At 39.7% G+C, this 21,024-nt stretch overlaps 1 protein-coding gene across 4 annotated transcripts in view; it reads right to left on the bottom strand.

The window, feature by feature from the left end:
* Positions 1 to 1,734: 1,734 nt before the first annotated feature.
* armc9 (armadillo repeat containing 9) overlaps positions 1,735 to 21,024 on the bottom strand; it is a 28,037-nt gene continuing 8,747 nt past the window's right edge. For 3 of the 4 annotated variants that reach the window (XR_014622735.1, XR_014622736.1, XR_014622737.1), the window contains 15 exons: positions 20,897 to 20,989; positions 18,548 to 18,638; positions 17,897 to 18,020; positions 17,132 to 17,271; positions 16,066 to 16,142; positions 15,449 to 15,523; positions 14,982 to 15,072; positions 14,735 to 14,787; positions 13,464 to 13,562; positions 12,730 to 12,845; positions 11,747 to 11,916; positions 11,061 to 11,166; positions 7,161 to 7,351; positions 3,807 to 4,246; positions 1,735 to 2,929 (listed from right to left, as the gene is read on the bottom strand). Coding sequence is in view for 1 of the 4 variants with exons in the window: in XM_084354794.1 (XP_084210920.1) it covers positions 2,907 to 2,929; positions 7,161 to 7,351; positions 11,061 to 11,166; positions 11,747 to 11,916; positions 12,730 to 12,845; positions 13,464 to 13,562; positions 14,735 to 14,787; positions 14,982 to 15,072; positions 15,449 to 15,523; positions 16,066 to 16,142; positions 17,132 to 17,271; positions 17,897 to 18,020; positions 18,548 to 18,638; positions 20,897 to 20,989 (1,449 nt within the window). In the remaining 3 variants the exon portion in view is untranslated. The remainder of the gene's footprint in view (positions 2,930 to 3,806; positions 4,247 to 7,160; positions 7,352 to 11,060; positions 11,167 to 11,746; positions 11,917 to 12,729; positions 12,846 to 13,463; positions 13,563 to 14,734; positions 14,788 to 14,981; positions 15,073 to 15,448; positions 15,524 to 16,065; positions 16,143 to 17,131; positions 17,272 to 17,896; positions 18,021 to 18,547; positions 18,639 to 20,896; positions 20,990 to 21,024) is intronic. The other variant, XM_084354794.1, reaches the window with a different exon arrangement.

The raw sequence follows: 21,024 nt of genomic DNA, 5'->3' as shown, positions 1-21,024 counted from the left end.
GGTGCTGTGGTCCTATCATCATCATCATCATCATCATCATCATCATTATTGTTTTTTTTATTATTATTATTATACTGGCCTTAATGAGGTAATCGGGGCTTTTGTTTGCCCACTTTGCCTGGCTGACAATCCACCACTGTATAAAATACAATAGCTTTACAATTTCTCATGATTCAGCCTTTAAATCAGATCCAGGCTGGAGGTGAAATGTGTTTCCCTGCACTTTGCGTTGTAAGAGCCCTGAGAGTCATTAAACCAGTCCGAATCCCTTCAGTGTGCCAAAAAAGCCACACTGCCCGTTTCCATATCGGTGAGGCCAGTTCTCCAGGCTTTATCCACACTTTTGTTTTGATAGAAAGCAGCAGCTTCCTCTCCGTCGCCGTTGCAGCTGGCCAGTACCAGCGTGGCTCGAGCTCAGGGTTACACGGCCACCTGGCTACAAGTGCGTCAGTCAGTCATGTGCGGCCTGTTTCCTCACATTGTGCTGCTCGCTCACTGGCAGCGTTCACAATATTAATCGCTGGGTATGTCATCCCCTTAGGGACGGCATGTGAGAGTAAGAAAGCCCGCAGACATTTTGACTTCTCAAAGTAGGAAAAGCAAAGGTATTATGAATAACATTAATTATGCCTCTGTTCTATTCAAGAGTCCCAGGAAGTCATTTTGTGTCAGTGTGACAATCAGCCAGCATACCAGGACTCTGGTTTGCTGGCTGAAGAAGCTAATGACGATGTCTCAGACCTGTTCCCCCAGACCATGGAAACACGGTGCACTCATGAGGGACGAACAGGTAAATTCTCAATGTCAAACCTGCAACAGTCATGATTGTCACAGGCTGTTAAATATAAAATTACGAGAGAACATTTCCTTAAGATTCCAGGTTATTAACCTCGACGTGCGGTCGAGCTTGAACACCCGCTCCAGACAGTTAACGCTTTTAGCTCAGCAGCTGCTGTGAAGATTTCAACTTAAAAAGTGTGTGTAAGCATCATTTCAAATCAACTTAAAACAAGTCCCCATCTATTTCAGTTGATGTTTTGTGGACTGCAAGACTTCTTTCGACTTTCAATCGACATCGGGGTGAGTAGACGATGACTGAACTTTCATTCTTGGATGAACTTATCCTTTAAGACAAGATGGTAACTGGTAACATGACCAAAAAAAGATGGAAGTCAGATGTTTACATTACACCATCTTAGCCGATTTATTTATACTTTAAAACCTTTTGGATCAGCTTTGTATTTGATGTAGGTCGGTGCCAACGTTCTACCAAAGCAGCCAGTGAATAATTAACACAGTAAACAGACTGTAAGTATTCAGCAGTAGCGAGTGACAACAGCTCTTATAGTATCTTGAATGCTAATGATAATTATTCATGGGTACTTTAATGAAGACTTCACGTCCCCTGAATGTCTGTGAGGGTGCAGCTGTCAGGTGAGATGGTGTGTGTGACACAGCTTTCAGTTCACAACACGATACGAGAGCAGAAAATCTTCCTGCTGCGGGACATCTTGATGAGTTGAAAACAAAGAGTTTTTTCTTTGCACAGTGCAGCACAGAGGCGAGCACAATGCGCCAACAACTCGCTGGCAGCAATTATGTGAGGGGAGGTGATTTGTGTTTCAGCACCGAGCTAACTGGATTGCAGCATGGAGCTAAGAATCCTTCAACAAGAGAAATGAAAGTGAGAAAATCGATGACTATAAAAGTTATCGGGACAAGGAAAAGACCAGATATGTTACACATTTATTTAAAACCACTTAAAAAGTATCAAAATCAATTGCTATCAAATTGAATTTGAATTGAAAAAACACAGCACACACATGATATTCTGCACATCAGGACACCTGTGCAAATGTACAATGAAAAAATGCTGGATTTAAGACATTCACACAAATTCAAGTCGTACGGATGGTAGCGTATATTAACAGCAAAAAGCTGTTTTAAAAACATGCACTAACCTGACAACTCAGGTCAAAACCTGTGTCTTCCCTGTAAACATTTCTTGGAGCATAGGTTAAACAAGAGCAGCTACTCCGATAGAAGATTGGAAGTAAAGTTGGTAGAATAATTTATTTATGTGGACGGATATTTTCCACCCGGGTCAAAAATCTATATATACAGTACAACGTAAAATCCAGAAGATTATAGATTTGTAGAATCAATATCAGAACTTTGCAGATAAGCCTTTGTCTCTCTATTCTTTTTAAATATCTGTACAATCAGTTCAAAAGACATAAAAACATTGCATCGCCTGACACTGAATGAACTGAACTTTGTGATAGTTACACAAAGATGACGATGAACAGAAGAATATTTTATCTCTAGTCATGTCCTTTTTTCTCTACAGTTTACATGTAGTTAAAACAAGTTAAACCATACTGTGCTTACATCGGAACAGTTCAGGATTCATCAACAAAAACAGGCGTCTATGGGACGTTTTGTTAATCTCTGCTGATGTGAAGGAAATCTGAAGAAAATGGAAAGGAATGTGCTTATGTCAGAAAACCACTCGGCACCGGTCGACAGATAGAAAAGGGTGATCGAACATTTTCTCTTGTACTGCCCAAACTCGGAGCTATACTTCCCAATTTCTCGTTACACATGTATTTTATCATTGCTGCAGGATGTTGCGCATATTGAGGTGTGCCTGAAACTATCACCTGGGGGTTGTGATTATTGTCCGACCTCATATCATATTACAGAAGAAGTCTGTGCAGAAGCAGAAAGGGGGGGGGGGATCCAGCGCCACAATCCTTCACATTGTTCAAGCCCCCGCCTCCTCCTGCCGCTGATCCTCGACCATCTCTGTTGCCCTGACCCTGATCACAACCTGGGGGGATGATGTTACAGGAAGCCTGATGCTCGCGGGGAGATAGCGCTACTCCATGGTGACAGCCCCCTCTTCACCTCCTCTTGGACTGGCTGCCTGATGGGGGAGAGAGAAGAGGGAGAGGAGGAAGGAGGGATGTGGGGTGAAGGAGAGAAGATGGTAAAAAAACAAAAAACTAAATTAAGATCTCATCCTGACATGTTTTTAATTGCGTTTACTCATCTCCCCGAATTAAAAATCATGAATTTCTGAACATGCAAAAAATTATTGACAAAATGTCCCTACTTGGGGGGTTGTACTTTCCAAAAGTACACCGACTTTGGGGGCAGGGTTTGCAGCCCGAACAACACCGATAAGTCGAGTACTCGCACATTTTTTCAGCCACCATTTTTAATAATCTGCAGCCGCAAACCAGTTTGTTTTTCGCTCAGTGCGCTTCCACACATCAGCATGGAGTTACAGAAAATATGTCAGCTGACTAATTTGAGGAGGCCTAATACTTCCTTGAAAAGTAGTTGGACCTGGATAGGCCTCCAAACTAGTTATAACAAGCCGCTTGCACATGTACATATTAAACAGAAATTTAAGAACAGTGAAACTCCCACCCCCAGCACAGGAATGCGAAGCAGCCTCCTCGTACCAAAATCTACGCGATTCTTTCTGCACGGTGACGTTTAAACATTGATGTGAAGTTGCAATGGTTGGCTGCTATAATTTAAATTATGGCAGCCAACCATTACAAGCAGATTTAATCAGACTGTAAAACCACCGTTTTTTACTTTTAACTGTGGCAGGGACGTTTCCCCCAAACTACTAAAAAAATGTTACCTCCTTTTTGGATGTCTAAATATCTGAACATGTCTTAACTTAAGCTGAGGCATGTTGGTAATGTGTGCTCATTCAACTTCAACCAAGAAAAATGAAGGTTAAAATGTGTAATCATCTTGATAAAACTTAAAATTAAAGTACCTACTTCTACAAAGGAAAGGATGATGGTTCTGTTACATTCTTTCCTTCCTATTTGTGAGAAAAAAAAGAAAAGAAATTGCTGCACTTCCTCCACTTTCTCTAGCTGCATGGCAACATAATGGGGATCTCTCGTCACGTGAAGCCAGCCCTGTCAACATCGACTCGGCTAGGATATTGCAGTTTTTTTCCATCCTCTCGACGTGGCGAGGCAGCGGCGGCTCCCCTCCTTGTTTGTGCGGGGCTGAGTGGGTGGTCAGCTACAAAAACAGCTCCTCTGTCTTTCCTCAGCCAAAGCAGCGTCTCTGTCACTCACAACGGATGTGTTTACCAAAAGTGAGCCTGAAGGGGATCCTGTCTCAGCGTGTGGTTGGCGTTCCTTCCTTACAACCAGACTCCACCAAGCAGCAAATATTAGGCATAATAACGCTTGACAGTCAGCAGAAGCTGCATTCAAAGGGAAAAAAAATGAAAAGATAGTAGCTCAAGAAATAAAAAGAGCTTGCAGTGAACAAACCAGTAAAAGCAAAAGATGCTCACAGTGAAAGTGCACTTATTTTATTTGCCATGTGCGCCTGCTTATTGAGCTGCGATTAAGTGACTTCCTCATGAGTCGATAGAGGCCTGACACTTGCCAGACCTCAATAGTACAACACACACACACACACACACACACACACACAGGAGGATGTGGTGGCTTGGACTGACCATTAGGCCCTTTTATAGGCTTTATGGTCAGGGCACCACATGTAAGAGCCGGAGGTGAACGCTCATCAAATGCAATTAAGATGCATGAGAGCATGGAGAGATGTTATCACCCAGCTGAGAGCACCAGAGCACCAGAGCAGGCCATCTTCCCTGTGGTGACTCAACTTGTACGTTTCAGATGTGACGTTGACAGCAAATAAATATGTGGTGGTAGGGAGGCGCTGGGGGACTACGTCACTGTTGGCCAACTATTTTATTTTTTTTTATAAAAGCCTGTTTGCAAAGATTTGTTTTAGTGTGTCTTAAAACTAATTTCAGTAGCCTTAAGAGTAATGTCCTACTTATGGACCATATACAGTATGTACTGCCAACAAAAGTGTAATTTTCTTACTCCTGTATGTTAGCTATACAAGTTCAGATGAATAAAACCACCAATTATTATAATTATATAGTTTCCTTAGATTCAATCTAAGGATGGTTTAGGAAAATGTACAAAAACATGATTTTCACAAGGTACAGAAATGCAGGAGGGCTTTAAATTCACTCTGGGATTATGATGTTTTTTGTATTTTGTATTGTTATGGTTGTTCATTTATTTATTTTTGTTTGCAGAAAGTGTGTGTATATATATACACACACACACACACTCCCATAATTAATTACATATGCTATAATCATATCAGACAAATGCTTGCCCAACACAAAACTTTCCACTCCTCCATCTGAAGCTTGTGCTTGTGAACGCTGCGATTAAGGTCCGTCTTTGCGTCACTTTTGCCGTTAGTGAAAGAGAAGAAAGCCAGAAGAAAATGCAACACAATTGGTCTGTATTTCTCAATCAGTGTTCAAGGATCGTAAAGGAGTAGGTCAAAGAAAACAAGGAGGGCTCAACGGATTTAAAAAACAATGTTCAAAATATGACGGGGAAGTCCGAAATCTCAACTTCAAATGATTTACAAAAAACTTGTGAATGAATCCATTTCAGTCTGAAGTGTCGAAACTACTTTGTGTCAACTGATAATGGAGAGTCATCAACAGTTATGCAAGAGGTTTTAAACAAAGTAATGGCAGATTCTGTTACAGAATTCCAGTTATAACCACCGAACTCTGACTGTGTAACTCAAGACGTAAGCTCAAGGGAAACTGGAGCATGATCACCATGGTCATGGTCATTGTAAGATAAAATTCCACCTTTGTCATGCTGCATGTTATTGTAGGCCCGCTTTTTGTTTCTACAACAACTAGAGGGGACAATTCTGGTAAGACCTGTTTGTAAGGAGCTGGAAAATGACATCTATCTGATAAACACACGTGAAAAACAGAGAGGGAAAGAAGAACGGGATGATGTCATGAAAATAAACTCTTGACTGTAAATGCAAAATTGCTGACATATACGCTACCAGCACTGACAGCTTTATGATGCACTACCTGCATGGATGAGTTGTACAGGCAGATAACAGCCAAACCCAATCCTGTAATTTACATGCATTTCTTATCTGCTACTGGATGACTGGCTGCTACTGAGTGAATTTATGAAACAAGTTTGTCAACCCGTAGAGACTTATCATTTACCTTACAATCATTCTATTTCTACTGAGGTAGCTACCCCTTCAACACATATGGTTGTATAACAAGCATGATGTATAAAGTACACACCATTTAACAGGTATGTAAAGTTCCTGGATTAATTTCTTTGTTTCTTTGTGGCAATTTTCTGTGGGTAGTTTGCAATTACATTTCCAGATATATTATATCAAAAATATTCCTATTCTCTCAAGCAATATTATACCCAGAATGCCCAAAACTACTAATGGTGGACATGTTGAAAATGTAAACTGAAAAAACAAACAGTTTACACAAACAGCAAGTTTTTAAATCTCATTTCAGGACACTGTCACAGTGTAAAGAACTAACTGTCATGTGAAAAAAGTTTACTTTAATATGCAGTCAGAACAGTGGGATCTGCATTTGTATTAATCACAGTCCCTGTGACATCTTACATCAAAACACTACGTGTGTGCAGTCTGAGCAAAAGAATTGCCTGTATCGGTAAAAAAATAGAATTATTGCCTCGTGTTGGTATTCCTCCGTGCACCATTCAAGTTGCTGTTCTTGAGCAAATGCATTGAGGAATGGCCAGAACATTTTTCACAGAATATTACGATGTCACAGAGAAGTTGATCTTTGACCTTTTGGATATAAAATGTCGTCATTTTTATCAGATTAGACAATTAGAATTAGACACAGAAATCAGATTTGTGTAAAATGTTGTGACAATTATCACATGAATTGTTGCGTACATGCCAAAAATGTGTTTTATGAGATTACAGTGACCTTGACCTTTGACCACCAAAATCTAATCAGTTTTCATTCTCGAGTTCAAGAGGATGTCTGTGCCAAATCTGAAGAAATTCCATCCAGGCACTCTTGAGATGTAACGCTTACAAGAATGGGACGGAGGGACAAACAACCCGAAAACATATTGAATAAAAATAAAAATAAATAAATATATAAATCTGCTTGCAGGACTCTTTAAGTAAGCAACTTAAGAAAATATATTGAAACAGTAACTGCCACAATCAAGCACATAAACTATTGATACAGTACAGTATCATGTATAAATATTTTCTTACACCCCAAGCCATGTGCTTACTTCCACTTTGTCGTCCCCCTCCTCCGGTGGAGCTGGCGGAGCCTGGCCGGCTGCTCTGCTGTGGTTCAGACTGGGAAAACTGGGGTGCCAGAGTGAGGCCTCGACCCCGGTGATCACTGTTCTGGCTGGCTGCTGTGTCAGGTGTACGGGGAATCTTGGGCAGGCTTGCAAATTCAGGGATGTAATCACCACTGAATGACAGGAAAAGAAGAGGACGAAAGAAAAATCACTACATCACTAATCATAATAAACACACTGATTATGACAGAAAAATATAATATGCAAGACAAAATATGACTCAGCTAAGAGTTAAACAGGGTGTGGAACATCTACATAATTTATATTAGTGCTTCATTGACCAAGACAAGACGGAAACGTTCCTTGATTGATTAATTTTTTATTTGCTTTTTATTACAGCTACTCTCATCTCTCACTTGCTTTTGGTTAGAAGGATCATTCAGAGAGGTCATCCTTTTATCTGATAAGCTGCTCAGTTGCTGTGAGACACTATAGCCAAGAACAGATCTCCTTTCATAGAAGGTTTCACAGAAATCATGGCTGTCTTGGGCACAACATCAACCTTGAACAACCTTGACACTCGATAGCACCCATTTCACTTGTTTCAGTCGATAGCCTCCATGTCTGCTGATAGCACGCCAGACTATTTTATTGATACTTCCAAGATACCCAGCAGGGACAGCTATCAGTAGAGTCACCCACACCATACACCTAAAGCTGCTGACTTTGCACGAATTACAATTCTTCTTCGGGTTTTGATACTACAAAAAGTATTCGACACCATAAGATGCTTTAAATGAGAGGCAGCGTGTCTTCAGTTTTAAGGATCAGGCTACATATTTCTGAATAATAAAAATAGATCTTATGATCTTATGTTTCTCGAGTCTTGTGTTTCTATCTTAGTGATTCCAAGAACCTATAAAAGAAGGAAGGGACATTACAACATCAGATTTCAAAACGGTAATGAAGAATACAGATATTGTAATAGTGTCAAGGGATCTCAGTTGCAACTTTTTTATATTTACCATGGTAAGCATTTTAATTAGACTCACGTTGAGCCCTGTAAGGTATGCCGATAATAATGTTTGGTTACTATTTGGAGACCAACAGCAAATTAACTTAAGTGCCCATTTGGAAATATCAGTCATTAGTCTGTTCTCTGTAGTGTGCTCTTTTATTTTGTAGTTTAATTTCTTCATCATACGATGTGGCTATTTTGGGTTTTAGCCTGCTTGTCAAAATTTGGCACCAAGAATGCTGGAATGATGATTTAATGTCCCCTCTTTCTTTTATATACTTTGCCATATTATTTTTTAAACACCAGGCTTCTGTTTTTGTCTGATAGGACAAGATCTCCAGCATATCTTGGGTTGATTGAACAGAGGATGCAAACGCTTCAGTAGCATCCATCTTACTGTGAAATAATCCATGAACAGCTGTTCTTATTCTAGTAAACTGTATAATGCACATTAGGATCTAATGCTAGTCTGTATTTACAGTTCATAATTCACATTGGCTTGTAAAATATGGAATGTAAAAAGGCCCTCTTATGTTACAAAAATCACAAAAAAGGCAATTTGTAATCGTGTCTCTGTGAGTCTGTGAATCACTGCGGATCACATGGCTCTTCTGCTTTATGGCCCCAAACTCTGAGAATGTCCTTATCAGACAGGAGCCAAATGACCTACATCCTGCAGAGCAATCCTATACCATAATAGATGGATGGATTTCAGTCAACTCAGTCTTGTTTCTACTCACAGTAGTCACACTGGCCCCAACATCCCTGATATCATCTGGTATAACAGAGTGTAACAACCCGTTTGTCATTCTATGAACACAAGAGGAGGATTTTAACAGGTTCTGTAAACTTGCTCATCCCCGTGGAGCAACAAAAACATTCAAATCTAAACTAAAATCCTTCCCACAAAGTCTTTTACTTTGATGTCTGAATGGAAAACAGCCTGGCTAGCCTTTCAGATATCACTTTTAAATTAATGAGTTTGAAACGGAGCTTTGCCAAAAAAAAGGGGGGAATACAGCATGTTCATTAACCTTAAAAAACAAAGGCAAAAATATATATCTTTTCATTTGATATTTGCCAAATTGCTGTGTTGCTAAGATTCTTTTCACCCATCAATGACTGTGTCCTGAAATCTCCTCTCACTATAAAAGTCTCGTCTCCGAACTGGTGTGAAATGAGGCCACTGAAGTCGCTTTTTCTAGAGGTGTTTTACGTTCCTGGGAGAAGGGAGCTGGGATAACTGAGGCGGTTTCCTGGGACTCATTACTCTTGGCGGGATTCAGGAGTCAAGTTCCTCTGGGATTTAAAGGAGAGGAGAGGCAGGGGAGGTTTGATTGAATGGGTCTCTTTGTGGGCACTGCTCGTTTAAACGCATGTCACAGTCTCAAAGACCAGCTTGGCAGTGCTGAGTCACCGATCGGTGTAGATCAACACTCCTGCCAAATCTCTCACAGACACACAAATACACTGACACACATCTCAGAGCTTTACCTCAGCTGACTTAAACCGTTTTTTTATTTGCATCATTCTCTGACAGCCTTACCTCGGTTCACTGCCTTTTATGAGATGTAGTTGCCACCAAATAGCTGAAATATTGCAGTTTTATTGCTTTATTGCCGTCTTTTCGGTGCATTTGTAGCAGAAAGAGGAAAAATATGGTGCTGCATAGGAATGGCAAGGTTTGATTTCTCACTGGCCTCAACCTCCGTCCATTTATAGGCCTGCCCACTCACTTCTGCTGAACGGTGAACTGAAAATTTGCAATTACAACAGGCGCCTTTCAGGAGGAGCTATATATGGCCAATGTATTGTAACTCATCATCCACCTTCTTTCTGCAGTTGAACCAGCCTGCGGTCAAAATCAGCCTCTCCTCCTCAATACCGGTTGAAGCATGCTGCTCCTGCTGGAGTACTTTCATAAATGTATATTTTATTTCAAGTTACGTGTTATCAGGACGTAGCCAGGGCACAAACTCTAACGTTGAACTGAAATGTTTATGATGCTAAACTTGAACATGGCATGAATTTTCAAGTTGAAGTTCATGAATGTTGGCTGTCACAATTTTGGGAAAGCAGATCACACAAGCCTGATCGAGCAAGCTGCCCTCACCAACTGCATCCAGCTCTCCCTCCAGCTGTCGTCCGACAGTGATCACCAGGATCTGGTCTATGCCAATGTTTCTATGGACAGTCTTCAAAATAGGCAGAAATCTCACAATGCCACTGACTGGCCCTTCAACTAATCAGAAAGATTTTATTGATCCCCGAGGGGAAATTGCTTACAAGCAAGCAATTGTCTTTTTCAACTCAGTTTGAATTTGTAATTTTTGTTTACCATGGGATATATAGATATAGATATTTCTGAATTCATACACATTTTAACTGTGTTAATAGTTTCAGAGATGTGTTTCTGTGTTTCTAGGGTTGTAATGGTATGAGTTTTTTTTTGACAGTACAATAACCATCCAAGAAAATGCTGCAGTTTCCCGGTATCTGTATAAATCTATATGGTATTACACAAATATTATCATAATTATCAGTTACAATGACCCTTGAAGGAACTAGTCATTAAACATAATTACACTAAATGTTATGTCTTGACAGATATGAAACCTGATATAAACTTTTTTTTTTACACATTTATACCGTAGAATTTGAGCAAAAGTGTACATGGTATGATAACCATCAGTTTTCATACCACAGTACACCTTGAAATCAATATCTCTAAATCGATACAAACAAATACTGAGTTAATCAATAAACAAGTTAATCTGCCTTGATATTGCAGCAACATTCATGAAAACATTCAGAGTCTCGGTCCATGTGTGTGTATATGCGGTTCACATTTGTGTGTCAGGTACCTGGCAGAGTGTCCATTGTGTTCCTCCTGGGAAAGTCCTTTTCTGGCTCGCCCTTCATGAGGCCCGTCCAACTCTGACTCCTGGGACAGCCGGCCACACTCTGAGTCTGAGAGTGAGTGTTTGTAGGTAACAGAGATAAAGGAAGTATTAAACTTTGTCACACTACTTTTGGAAGTGTAATTGTAACTGTCTGGCTTTCAAATTTAGACCATCTCAAAACTTAAATAAAACAATAAAAGTATTTGTTACACATTTATGGTCACTACTGAGCACATGAGCAAAACCTGAAGCAGCGCTGACACTGGTTTTATGGAAAGCTATTATAAGTCATTTGCCATTTGGTGTCAATTTTGCTGAGTCTTGTCTTGCTGAGACGGTGCTTTCTGAGGAAGAAGCAGGAGCTTCCATGCCTAGTGGACACTGGGCATCACATCAGATGAATTTCATACAAACCAAGTAATGATCAGCAGGTGGAAGGGAAATGAAACTGTCTTACAAATATGCAGCTGATTTTGAGTACACACCAAGTATATTAAGTGTGAGTAATCTGACTGCAAACATCTGATGAACGGCCACAGCATTCTGACATGCTCAAAGATGTATTATTTTACTTTTATGGAAATTCGACAGCTAATGTATTTATGTATTGATAAATTACATTTGGAAGGCTAATCACATCTACCCACCAATGCTGTGACGTAGGGAGTCAGCAGTGCTGGGGCGACTTCCAGAGCGTGTAGGAGGTCGAGAGTTGTGTCGGGAAGGAGGCAGACTTCCTTGCTCGCTCTTTTGTCTGCTCAGAGGGTATTCCCTGTCCATGCTACCTTCATCGCCTTGACTGCTGGATCTGTAATCCCTACACATAAAGCAAACACAGACAATAACGCCCAGGTTTTGGAAGAACCTTCATGTGAATGGTTTTACTGGTGTTCATCTGTGCTACTGTTTCATGGCTGTGCAACACTCTGACCTAATGTCTAAATGAAGATGATCACTACCATAGGTTCTAGTAAGTTATAAAACCAGTGTATCAAATAGTTAATGTGAGTTAATGCTCCCTTATCTCTGGGGCCAGGTCATGTGTAAGACACCAATCCCTCATAGCTGTCATATCCATTACTTTAAAATAATACTCTTTCTTTTATCCCTGCAGTATAGCTTACACTTTGCATTGACAATGAACTTCCCTTCAGTACAAAGTGGTTCCAGTTCCAGTCTCCACCTGCTGACTCATTCATTTACATGAGCAATTCAGCCAAGCTTTCAGATGATTAATAGCTAAATGTATCTGAAACCATTCTTTTTCTGACCTACTGTGCTAGTTTTAATGCTGTATAAACGTGTGGTTGAACAAAAGGGACAGCCCTATCACTTTCACAATGACCTATAGGTCAAACTGCAAGCTATCTGTGCTGTTGTAAACTGGTCGGCCATTAGGGAAAAAGACCAGACCTCAGATGTCTGTATCTAAGTGTAGTATTCCCCTGATTTGGAAATTAATATCAACTGTACCTAAACAATGTACAACTAAAATACCCTTGAGCAAGAAACTAAACCTTATCCTGCACACTTCCTGTCACTCTGACACTCAAAGACACCATGAAATACCGTGTCAGCCTATCAGTGATATCCATGTTGGACTGTCTGGCATTGTCTACATGTAACTTACACTGCGTTGACATTACGATGAGAACTTGGTGTGACTGGCCGTTGCAGGGGTTCATCGGCACTTGGTTGTGTCAGAGGTGTTGACCTCCTCTTCGCTTTTGCCATGTTGGTCATAATCTGGAGAATCAAGCGAATTTATACACATTTTATACATCTGTGTTAATTTGTGAACTTGCTGGCATTTCAAAACAGCAGACAGACAGACTGCAGTGATGATGGCATGCGGAAACAAAGCCTGAAATGCACCCATAGACCGTGAATAAACGAATAGAAATAGAAACCTCTGGGTCAAAAAGGACTTATTTTCATGCCAATGTTGTCTGCCAGAGTAAAGGCTGGTATGGTGCCAGTGCCCCACGTACACTACCAATGTCAAGATCAATGTCAAACTGGTTAGATACTAATTACTGGAACAGCCTTCTTTTTCGTGAGGTCCTGCTTGTGTGCTTCTTTAACATGACCACTTTTATTGGAAAAGATACATGCTGTTGCTTCTGTAGCCATTGAGCACTTGCCTCCTCTTTCGTGTGCTCACATGGCATTACAAACATTATCAGTTTCCTTGTCTACGGTATTATTTCGGGAACTGTGTAGAACACACATCCACCAAACCTCTACATATGTGTATGGACAGCTGGGCTGTCCGCACACTTCCAGAAAACTATGTTTCTGGTAAGCAACAACATGTTTAACTTGAGCACAGTGAGGAGCGTAGTGTGTGTGTCTTGCTCTTACTCCCAGGTACTCAGTGGTGAGCAGACTCTCCCCAGACAGTTCTCTGGGCTGTGGTTGGAGGAGATCCTCTGTATCAAGGTCTGTCTCCATTAAATCCTCCTGTCACAGGACAATGATAGTTAATTACATAAAATTACATAATTTCTCTAGGTCTTCATTTAGACCTAATGTCTAAATGAAGATGATCACTACCATAGGTTCTAGTTAGTAAGTTATAAAACAAGTGTATCAAATAGTTGATGTGAGTTGATGCTCCCTTATCCCTGGGGCCAGGTCATGTGTAAGACACCAATCCCTCATAATCTCTCTAACCAGCTGCTCCTGGCAGTACCCAGGTCCAGACTCTCCACTCGTGGAGACAGAGCCTTCTCAGTCGCGGCTCCTAAGCTGTGGAACAGCCTACCTCTCCATGTTAGAGCTGCACAGTCCGTTGAACATTTTAAAACACTCCTAAAAACGTATCTTTTTTCCTTGGCGTTCACTCCCAGCTAAGCAAACAATCTTGGCTCTCTCTTTTCCTTTTCCCTCTCTCTCTCTTTTTACTCTCTTTTTATTCTCTTTTTAATCTAAATTTGTTTTAAATTGACTACTATCCCTTGTGTTGTTTTTAATTGTTTATTGTATTATTGTTGTTTATTGTTTTTGTGATTAACTTTGTTGTGCTTTTGCAATTGTACAGCACTTTGGTCAACTGAGGTTGTTTTAAATGTGCTTTATAAATAAATTGTGACTTGACTTGATAATTTGGACATAAGATGTGTTTTAAAAAAACATCTGGAACATAATGGTCACAAAAGACTACTTTAAATTTGTATATATATATATATATATATATATATATATATATATATATATATATATATATATATATATACACACACACACACACACACACACACACACCTTGGGAACTCCAGCCACTTTAAATACTATTATATATAGTACCTTATCTTGATAACCCACTTTCCCAAAGAATCCAATCTGCCAGGCCCATCAACCCCTCTATACACATATGCACATGCATAAACACACAGGTGGGAGACACCCAATATCTGTGTCACGCTGAGATTGCCATCTACAGGTTTGGGAAAGGTGTCAAATATGAGGTGATCTCTTGTGACCGTGCTTCCTCTCACCCTAATTTTTCACCCATTCCTAAGTTTTCTGCTATTTTTGTTCATATATTCCTATAGCTGTGTTAGATGTGTACATAATATGATGTTGAAAACCATTACTTTATCACTGTATAGGGGGTTGATGGGAAGACTTACATCATTGTCGTCCTCTTCTTCTTCGTCGTCTGACTCTGGCCCCTCTTCTTCGGCTGGGTGGAACACAGCCACAGCACAAGGATTAAAAAAGTCAGCTGCCATAAACGCTACATTAGCACAATTTCACTTTAAATTGTTAGACAGTATTTTATTCTTCAATGTACATATATGAACAGTACATGCTGTATAAATACACAATCATAAACTAGAAAATATCTATTGTAACAATAATTTTGGCATCACTAACCTGAGTTCAGCAGTTTAATGATGAACTCAAACTGTCTGTTGAGGTCTGGGTTCTCCTCCTTGCTGTAGCAGCGGAGAATCTCCTCTACACTCTGCACACGTGAGGAGAAACACGTAACTTGTTAACACATAACAAGCTCTACTTGCTCAAAAAGCATTACAAGTGCGTTGATTATAACCTTTTGCAGTTAATAATGATACTGATGTCTGAGGCATCTACTAATATATTTGATATTTGTTGGACGGGATGGACCCAGTCACATCTATACTCCATTAGATATATAGATGTCCACACAACCAAACACCTCACCAGTCTCTGGGTACAGTAACTGTGTCATATGACTGTGAACACCTGTTGTTTCCCTTCCAAACAATAGCTGTGTGGTGACATCAAGAGACAATTGCTGAGCAAAAACACAAACTGCGTCTGTTTCCTGTAAGCAGCTGAAGACATTTCTGCTATCTCACCATCTCTTTGGCTTCCTGTCTCACAGAGGGAATACACAGGATACTGTACAGGGCTCCATTTACATATGGTCGAATCTGAGGAAAGCAAAGAGACACAAACACACAAGGACTCAACCCCTATCGTTATGATCTCAAATGGCAACAGCTTGTATGAACATGCAACAGCAAAGGAAACATTGATGGCAAGGACAAATGAATGCTTACACAGATGGCTCAGAATGCCAATATATTTTTTATAGATGAACATATCAATGTTGCTGACAGCCTTTCTTAAAATTGAATGATGCTACTCATGTTTATGCTTTATAGAGTTTCCGAAAAGCCATAGCTCATTTTTATCAAGACTTCCCGACACTCTGGAAGGCATCATAAACCTTATGACAAGCCTGGATGTGTCTGCTGCTGGGTTACAGTGGTACTGACATTTTTGTTCAACTGATCAACATGAACTCTTTCAAGGTGCAGTCTTTTTTGATTGTGTGATTATTTCCCTATACTGCTTCTGTTATTAAGTTATGTATGCTGCATCCATGTTTTTCGACCTCTATGAATGTGTTGTGTGTGGGCATTACATGCTGTGCATGTAACATATGTGTGTTGACAGATGTGTGTATCACCTCATGGTTCTCATGTCCGAGGAGGTCTGTTAGAACCTTTAGCACATGCTTGGCGTTCTCTGCACACTTCCTTTTTCCTGTACAAAGACAGCCATCAAATGCAAATACACAGACACGCAAACATACACGCATGCTTCAGAGAGAGTATTTTTGTGCATGGACTGTGATGTGTCACATGGGCAAAGATGCACTCTAGATATGATGCAAGAGGAAATAATTAAAAAGCATGTAAGAATGCATTGGACAACAGTGTGTTTTCACAATGATGGACTTCACACAGCCCATAATAAGATTATTCATCAAAAACAAAGTTAGACACCGACTCAATGTAGCTTTCAAAGAGACCAAATTGATTTACAGTGACATCATGGAATATTAATAAGCTCAACTTTTCCTCCATATTTTTCTCTGTTACGCTTCAATAAACGCTTGATAGTATCGTAGTACACTGGACTACTATTGTGGGTTTTTTTTGCTTAAATGTAGGTGTGTCAAAATTGAACAAGTTTCACAACTCCTCTTCAGTACTCTAGGCCTTATTCACAAATGCTTTCAGCTTATTGCCTTCATCAGGCTTGAAAACCATCTGGGAATAAAGCATGGTATATTCTAGAAGAGTAGTGCAACTTAATTCAGTGTTGTTTCAAAAGTTGTATAGATTTGTGTTAAAACACAATAATCTGCATCTCACTGTGTCTTGGCTTAAATTAGGAATTGGTTAATATTCAAATTTAGTCGTCAGTTAGCTAAGTTTGACATTTCTATTGCAATCCAGCTTCCAACAGGAAGTGAGAATGAGCTGGTCAAAGTACAAGCAGCAATTCAAACAAGCAATTCCAGTGAAATCGAAACAAAAGGGCTGGAGATTGGCATTGTCAGCAGCGCATCTCACTGATATCCACCTCCACAACTTCATTCCTGTATGATATTTTGGACATGATCTACTCAAATGTATAAGCAAAGTGTCTGATGAGGATACTGTTCGGCCAAATCTCAAAAGGGTAGGGTTAATCTACAGTCATTCAACTGCGTCTCTGCTCTTTATCCACCTGTGCCTTGCCTTTACCTTTTGTTCGTAGACACAGGTTCATGAGCAGAGCTGCAGAGTACTGCAGGGTGCAGTCACTCAGGCAGTCGGAATCCTGCAGCTCATCCACCAGCCAGCCAATCAGATCGTCTGCTATCATGGCTGTCTGCTGGCTCCTCCTACCAAGACATGAAGGTAAATAGATAAATGGATTAAGAGACACTTCAATTTAAATATCAGGAAATCAACCAGGGATTATGGTTGACATAAACACTAAAAGGCATTACATTTCTTACATGCAGACTTTCAGATGTTTCAAATTTTCCTTCCTTTTCCTTTCAATAATCTGTTCCTCAGGTTCCTTTGTCCATGTCAATGTAGATTTATTATGATTACAGGCCATCTACAAGTTAAAGGTCAAAGGATTTGTTTTTACACTAATCTGCTGAAAACGAGAATATCTGTTTCCTGATTGACTGCTCTATGTGGTTTTCAAACTCAATTGATATAAATCGACATACTGTATTTAAATCTAATTTGAGCAAGACTGGAAAAAAATAAGTTACATTCGTGTCAACTTGCAAAGACTAGGATACAGAAATCGTCTTCTTCCCTCAGGCTGTGGGAGTCCTTAGTCTAAACTTGTTTTTCTCTTATGTAACATAAAGGGACTTAAACTCAAGTTTCGTTTTACAACCGTGGTGTTGTAAAATCACAAATAACCTTAACCATAACCATTACCATAACCTTCTCTTATTGTTCTGTTGTGTAAGTCCTCCTTTGCTGCTCCATTTAAAAAATTACCTGAGGCTGAGTTTCTGCAGGGCCACAAGCACATTTTCTCTAGCCAGGGAGTCTTTGTCCTCCATCCTGAGTGCCTCTGTCAGAAGTCTGAGAAGAACAGGGATCTGGGAGAGGTAAACCCGACCTGTAAACGTTAACACAAACGTTACATTGAAAGACACGAAATAGGCTTTACTGGTACTTCACAGCTTCATTAGCAATGTCATCTTCTATAAAAAAAAATAAACCTGTTTTTAAAAACTTACAAGTAATGGCTTCAACAATAAAAAGCCATAGATTTGCCTTAACAACTGTGAACACGCGTGAGAACAATACTATTCTCCTTAACAAAAGCAAAGTTGACTCACATATGTTAGGGAGGCTCCCACTTCCAACTAATTACACCTCAACAAAACAATCTCACCACAACCACTTACTATGTAAAAGAAAGTAGATTAGGTCAGCATAAATTATATTTGTCTAAACAAAATGTCCTCCATAGTTACTGGCATTCTGCTGCGGAGGATCATTAGCGATTTCAAACCTGAATGGAACGTTATGATAAAAGGCCCTCCATGAATCTATGTCTACAAATGCATCCAGGCAGACAATAACTCATGCTACAAAGAAATAATGATGCTTGACCAGATGTAATGGCCACTGAGCACTTACCTTCTGCAAGGGAAGCGAATGCATTGATGAGACGAGCCACGTACTGGCGCACAATCTCGTTCTTCGATCTTATTAAATGGAGCACGGTCTTCTATGAAAACACAAATTTTTATTATAATTATTTATAGACTGCAATGGTATTTTATGAACATCCAGCAGCGCCCCTATTGTGCCTTTGCTAGAAATTTGTCTCATTCTACAGGAAAATAAATAAAAAGATAAAACTTTGAATGAAGCATGCTACATTAACTGAAGAAGCCTCTTGGATGAGAAGTGAAACGTCTTCGAGAAACTGAAACAAGTCCAGTTACTGACGATATAGCACTTAGAACCATGCTACATTAAGATTTTACTTCTAGTGACCTGACATAGTTTGTACTTATTGTGCAAAAACTTCCCCATGTAAATTTCAGAAGCTTTGATAGAATAACTCCACTTAAACATGGTCATGATACGTAGCCGACACTGTTAGAGCTGTTTGAGTTGTTTTTGTTAACACACCTCAGACCCTATATCCAGTCCTCTTTTTTTTTCATACAGGCACCTGGCGCCAATATTCACTGTCTGTCAACAAGTGGTTTCAGTTGGGTGTTCTGTGTCTAAAAGCTGTCAATATTAGCTTGTGACCAAGCAAATATTTACAGTCATCTTTGCTTCTCTCATCATTATTCTCTATGATCTATTTACTGCCACTATATAAACTGTCTGAGTCTAATGTGTTCTAAGTAACTTAAATTACTGTTGGACTAACTGTTCTGCATCTGTTATTTTTACTTTTACTCTTGTGTATTTTTTGTGTATGTTTACTAGATGAATTAATGTGCTTTACTAGTCAAACTCTGTTTCTTCCTGACATGAAGCACAATGTGTCTAATATAACATTTAGTCTATAGTGTTGTTAACCGAGTTTGCTTGAACTGTACTAGTCAATTTATTTTTGCAGTACCTTTGATCTAACTCTTGCTTCTTAACATCCTGTAATCTGATTTATAATCAGTGTCATTTAATTTGTCACCCAATACTATTTTCAGAGTTTCACAACTGCTTCCACTGAAAGCTTCAAATACCAAACCTTGTCTTCAATTTTTATTTTAAGTATGATTAGTTGCTGCAGACCTGCTCCTTCAAGTCTATTGAGTTTATTTAAGTTTACATTGAACACAACATGGAAGAACCCTTTCACATAGATTGAAGGAACAGGCCTGCTCAAACCGAAAAGGGAATGATGAGTGTTGCGAGAACCGCCATGGGCTCACTGAGAACCTAATTTCTCCAAATGGACAGTCTGTTCCTTACAGTAATGTCTTTTAGGCTTTCGGGCATTGTCAAACACAGAACATTTATGTTTGTGATTTCATTACAAGAAACTGACACCCTTCCATTATTATTGTGGCTCTCTATAGTGAATGGTGTCATTTAGAGGTGGCTTGGAGCACAGTGGTTAGTACAAAGACAAAGAGCTCAGGTGTGAGGTGAGGATCATTTACTTCTCTGTAAAGGGATTGTCATTAACATGGCGCCCTATGACTAAAGGCTAGGTGAGGGGAATGTGAAAAGAAAAGAAAGGAAAAGAAAAGAAAAGAAAAGAAGAAAAAAATGCAAACAATAAAGCACATAAGAAAGAAATGTGGCAATCAGGCTTCTGAAAGCCTTTGGAGAGGTTGAAATTTGGAATATAATCTCTGTTTCCTGGTCAAATCTTTTGTTAAATAAATTGCTCAAGAGACTGCAAGCCTGAGGCTGGGAAAATATCACAAGATGTCTCCACAGTCGGATTAAAATGGAACCGCTGAAATAAATAAAACTACAAACTTACAGAAATAATACTGTGGATCGCTCACCTCTGATAGCTATCATCATTTTGAGGTATTTATTTAGTAAAAATACTGTACCTCTAGTTGACTGTTTTTGTTTTTACAGATTTTCTAATTAATGGAAAGAGCTTGTCCGTGCCATCCAGAGGGGATGCAAAGCAAACAAACAAAAAAAACAAACTCAGAAGCATATGACATCTGTAATGTCCAGTGTCTCTACAGTCTTGCTCTTCACCCTCCTTGCAGCATTAAATCAAACAACCCGTGTTCACCCAGCAAAGATGCCAGTTCACCGGCTCAGGCCTGCCTGGAATTGGAGCCTGGGGATTAATTAGCCAGGGAGGTCAATAGTCAAGAAGTTATTTTTGGCTCGGGTGGGTTGCATGAAATATGGGTTGAGATTTAAAAAAAAATCACAGTCATTTCAGTTTACAGCAGTAAACATTATGGGAGAAATCTGACACTTAAATTGCCTTACAGTGTTAAAACATGCCACATTACATTTAGGATTTAAGCTGTAGTGCTTTGGTCCCACCTGTTTAGTGCTGTAGCGCTCCAGCAGATCGTTACTGATATAGGCCTGAAGCACTGTGTCCCTCTGTTCACCAGGAAGTGAGCGAGTGAGTCTCTACAAAAAGGTGAGAAACAGACACAGCAAGACAT

This window comes from Pagrus pagrus (assembly GCF_965226575.1).
Source record: "Pagrus pagrus genome assembly, chromosome: 6".
Taxonomy (NCBI): Eukaryota; Metazoa; Chordata; class Actinopteri; order Spariformes; family Sparidae; genus Pagrus; species Pagrus pagrus.
Note: the sequence above shows the minus strand (reverse complement) of the source record. Positions and strands in the feature narration are given on the sequence as shown.